This window comes from Vigna unguiculata, chromosome 8 (assembly GCF_004118075.2).
Source record: "Vigna unguiculata cultivar IT97K-499-35 chromosome 8, ASM411807v1, whole genome shotgun sequence".
NCBI lineage: Eukaryota > Viridiplantae > Streptophyta > Magnoliopsida > Fabales > Fabaceae > Vigna > Vigna unguiculata.
The window spans coordinates 5,268,815-5,272,390 of NC_040286.1; the positions used below are offsets into that span (position 1 = coordinate 5,268,815).

Sequence of the window (3,576 nt, forward strand, 5' to 3'; positions counted from 1 at the left end):
TGAGAAAAAAAAAGTATTGAGATGAACAAGAGGATAAGAGCTATATATATTCGACCTATCCTTATATCAAATTTAAAAAAATTAGATATTATTTATATGTGTGATCATACTTGTATTTGGTCATCGCAAATATTTATTGTTAAAATAGATATTAATTTGAACGAGAACAACTTTATTAATTTGTGACGTGATGATTCAAAGTTAATTAATTCTTTTAATCTTGGGATTGCCTACTGATAATTATGGAAAATATTCCATTAAATGTGATTATTTCGATTTTTTAATGGATATTAGTATAAATTTTCCGAACTAATATATAACGTATGGTTTACAAACTATACGAAAAGATAATAAAAATTAGAAAACTTGTATAAGAGATAAGGCGCACTAGTTTTCTAAGAGGAATTAGTAAATTATAACCAAGACTAATGGTAAAATATATGTACTTTACAAAAAAGGAATAATGTTATATTTGATCAAACTAGCTTAAAATAATTCAGAGAAAATTAGCAAACGATAACTGAAAGTTATTGAACTAATATATTTTGAGGTATTTGTAATTTATTTATTTTCAATTATTTTTTAAATTAATAGATATTGTAACAAAAATAAAATTTGAAATATTAAAACTAAAAGCATAAGGCTTTTAGAGGGTTACTAGAAGTAGTAATTTTAAGAAAAGTACGAGTTCCTAAAAATTTATTTATCAAACATATTTATAAGGTTTTAAAGTTGTTTCCCAGATTTAAAGAGAAAACGCAGAAAAAAAAATGTTTCTGATGATAGTAATTTATAGATTTATTCTTCAAAACTAAAAATTTAAAATAAAAAATGTATTTGTGATTTTGTATCATACTTATAATATATATATATTTACATAGATTATTTGATGAAGTTCAGGCCAATAATATCCACACGTGCTCTTTCTTTTTGTTGAAAAATACAAATATCATATGGGACTGAGTTCACGATATCATTGAGCCACGTGCCTACACTCATTTTACGCTCCTTTGATAAACACGTTTAGCGCTTCAAACCTTCACCACTCTCCCTTCCTATATAAACCCTTCCGCCGTCAATTTCCCTCAAAACTTAATCATCACAACATAACCAACAAACAACCCCACCATAGTTATAATACTACACATGGTGAAACCGGCCATGACCAGAGTTGATTCTTCTTCTTCTTCCTCTTCTTCTCCCACTTCTTGCAATGAATCATTCTCCACCACTACCTGCAAGATGTACAAGGGAGTGAGGAAGAGAAAATGGGGGAAATGGGTCTCTGAAATTCGGCTTCCCAATAGCCGTGAGCGTATATGGTTGGGCTCTTACGACACGCAAGAGAAAGCAGCACGAGCCTTTGATGCTGCTCTCTATTGCCTGCGTGGGAAGGGTGCGAGCTTCAACTTCCCCGACACGCCTCGTCTCTTGGAAATGGACTCGCTCAAGATACCGTGCAGCCACCAAGAGATTCAGGAGGCGGCGGCGAAGTTTGCAAACAAGGTGGTGGAGATTTTCGCAGAAGAAGATGGAGAAGTTGGAGTTCAGAGTGAGTCTATGTCTGACCACACCACAGACACGAACACGAACACGGAGTTTCCTATTTATGGTGGGACAAACCATGATGTCCAAGTGGACCAAGACACCATGGATTGGACATTTATGAACATGTTGGATGACTTGAATGGCTCGGATTTTGGCCTCTATTTTGAAGCGGAGAAGGGTGAGTTTTCGTGCCCCACAACACACACTCCACTACTCTTTCACAATGGAGATGAGGTTGAAGTTGATGATCATGATCATGATGCTTTTTCTAACCACTCTTTTCTTTGGAGTTGGAACTTTTGATTCACCTCTCTTGCAACTCATCACCACCAAGAAACAAAGCCTCTCTGTTATACTTTTTTTGTGGCCATTTTATACGTGGCTGTTTTTAATTATAATAGTTTGGCTGTGACCGTAGTTTATATCAACTACACTATATATCACATTTCATAAAAAAATAATATATATGAAAAATAATACCATATATATGTGTAGCATGTCATAAATATTATTGGAAGTGGCCAAGTTTTTGTTGCCATCTTTCTGTTGTGTTGATTTAACAAGCACTGGCTTGTTCTTTTGGATCTGGTTTCTAGGGTTACTCGTTTTAAATGAATATATATATATATATAAAGTGAATAATATCAGTTCTTGATGGAAAATAGTTTTTTTTTCTTAACGAAAATTAATATTATTTACCTTATCTTTTATGTAATTTAGAATAAGCAAAATTAGTTCTAAGGAAAAAAAAAAGTAAAGACAATAGCACTTTTTATCCACGCTCAGTTTTGCGTTATAGTTTCCTTCTGAGATTAAATCTGCATAATAGCTTGATATCACATGTATCATTGTCGAATATCACATGTATAATCCCGAGATGTTTTGTTTCAAATATTTGCTTAATGAGTTACTGAAAAAAAAATAGTAATATGTTTTTTATGCGTATTAGTGGTGTTTGATTAGTGAAGGTAATAATTGTAGGAATTTGAAGCAATATTATGTCCACTCATCTTGTTCATTTTGTTCAAATATTGAGATAGCATGATTTGGAATTCGTAGTGCAGGGAGCTCTATTATAGTGCACTTCAAATTGCTCAAAAATAGTTGTTTGGAAAATTGTATATTTATCTTTATATGTACAATAAAATTAATTGTTCGAAATTTATTTTATAATTTGATCCTAAATATTTCAAAACAGGCTTTCATATAATATATAAATTATAATTAGTATCATGATGATTTATCTTCAATTTCAGTATTGCATCAAGCTTTTTAAACCAGGTATATAGCTAATAAAAATTCTTTTATCATTTTTATAATATTAATTCAAACAAATCATTCATTTATTTTAAAATTGAATATGTATATATTCTTTAATCGTGAAATTAAAATTCTTTTATTTTCTAAATTTAATAAAGTTTAATCATCAAAATTTAAAAATAAATATATATCATTCTCCTAACTCAATTGCATTACATTTTATTAATATGTCAAACAAGATATTTCAGATAAACAATTGAGTTATTTACACTATTTAAAAAGTTTCATTTTAAATTCAATCTAAAATATTATTTAATATGTTAAAAAATTAACATCATTGGATTAAAATAATTAGATTAATTATTTTTAAAATTTAAAAATCAAAATATATTAAAGTTACAATTTAGTATCTAAATATATCAAAATATAATAACAAATTCAATTTGATATCCAAATTTAGAGATAAAAAACATATTTAATAAATTATTTTCTAATCAATTTAAACTTACAGAGATTAAATTTGAAACTTACAATTTTTTTCCTTGAGATATGTAAATTTTTATTTTTTATAATAAACAAATTAGTTATATAATTATCAAAAGACAAGATTGAGTTGAATACCTTGACTATCTTCTTAAATATATTATTTTATTATAATAATTTAACATATATTACTTAATATGATAAAAAAATATTAAACAATTAATTAAAAAATGAGATTACCAAACTGTAATATAATATAAAATAAAATTACTCGCTTCAACTCAT

The 3,576-nt window shown here is 28.2% G+C and overlaps 1 protein-coding gene across 1 annotated transcript; it reads left to right on the forward strand.

Annotated features, from left to right (window-relative positions):
- Positions 1 to 1,101: 1,101 nt before the first annotated feature.
- On the forward strand, positions 1,102 to 1,976 carry LOC114194036 (ethylene-responsive transcription factor ERF017-like). Its single transcript, XM_028084069.1, has one exon. It carries the CDS (start codon positions 1,147 to 1,149, stop codon positions 1,849 to 1,851), a length of 705 nt encoding a protein of 234 aa, XP_027939870.1. The 5' UTR covers positions 1,102 to 1,146; the 3' UTR covers positions 1,852 to 1,976.
- Positions 1,977 to 3,576: the final 1,600 nt, after the last annotated feature.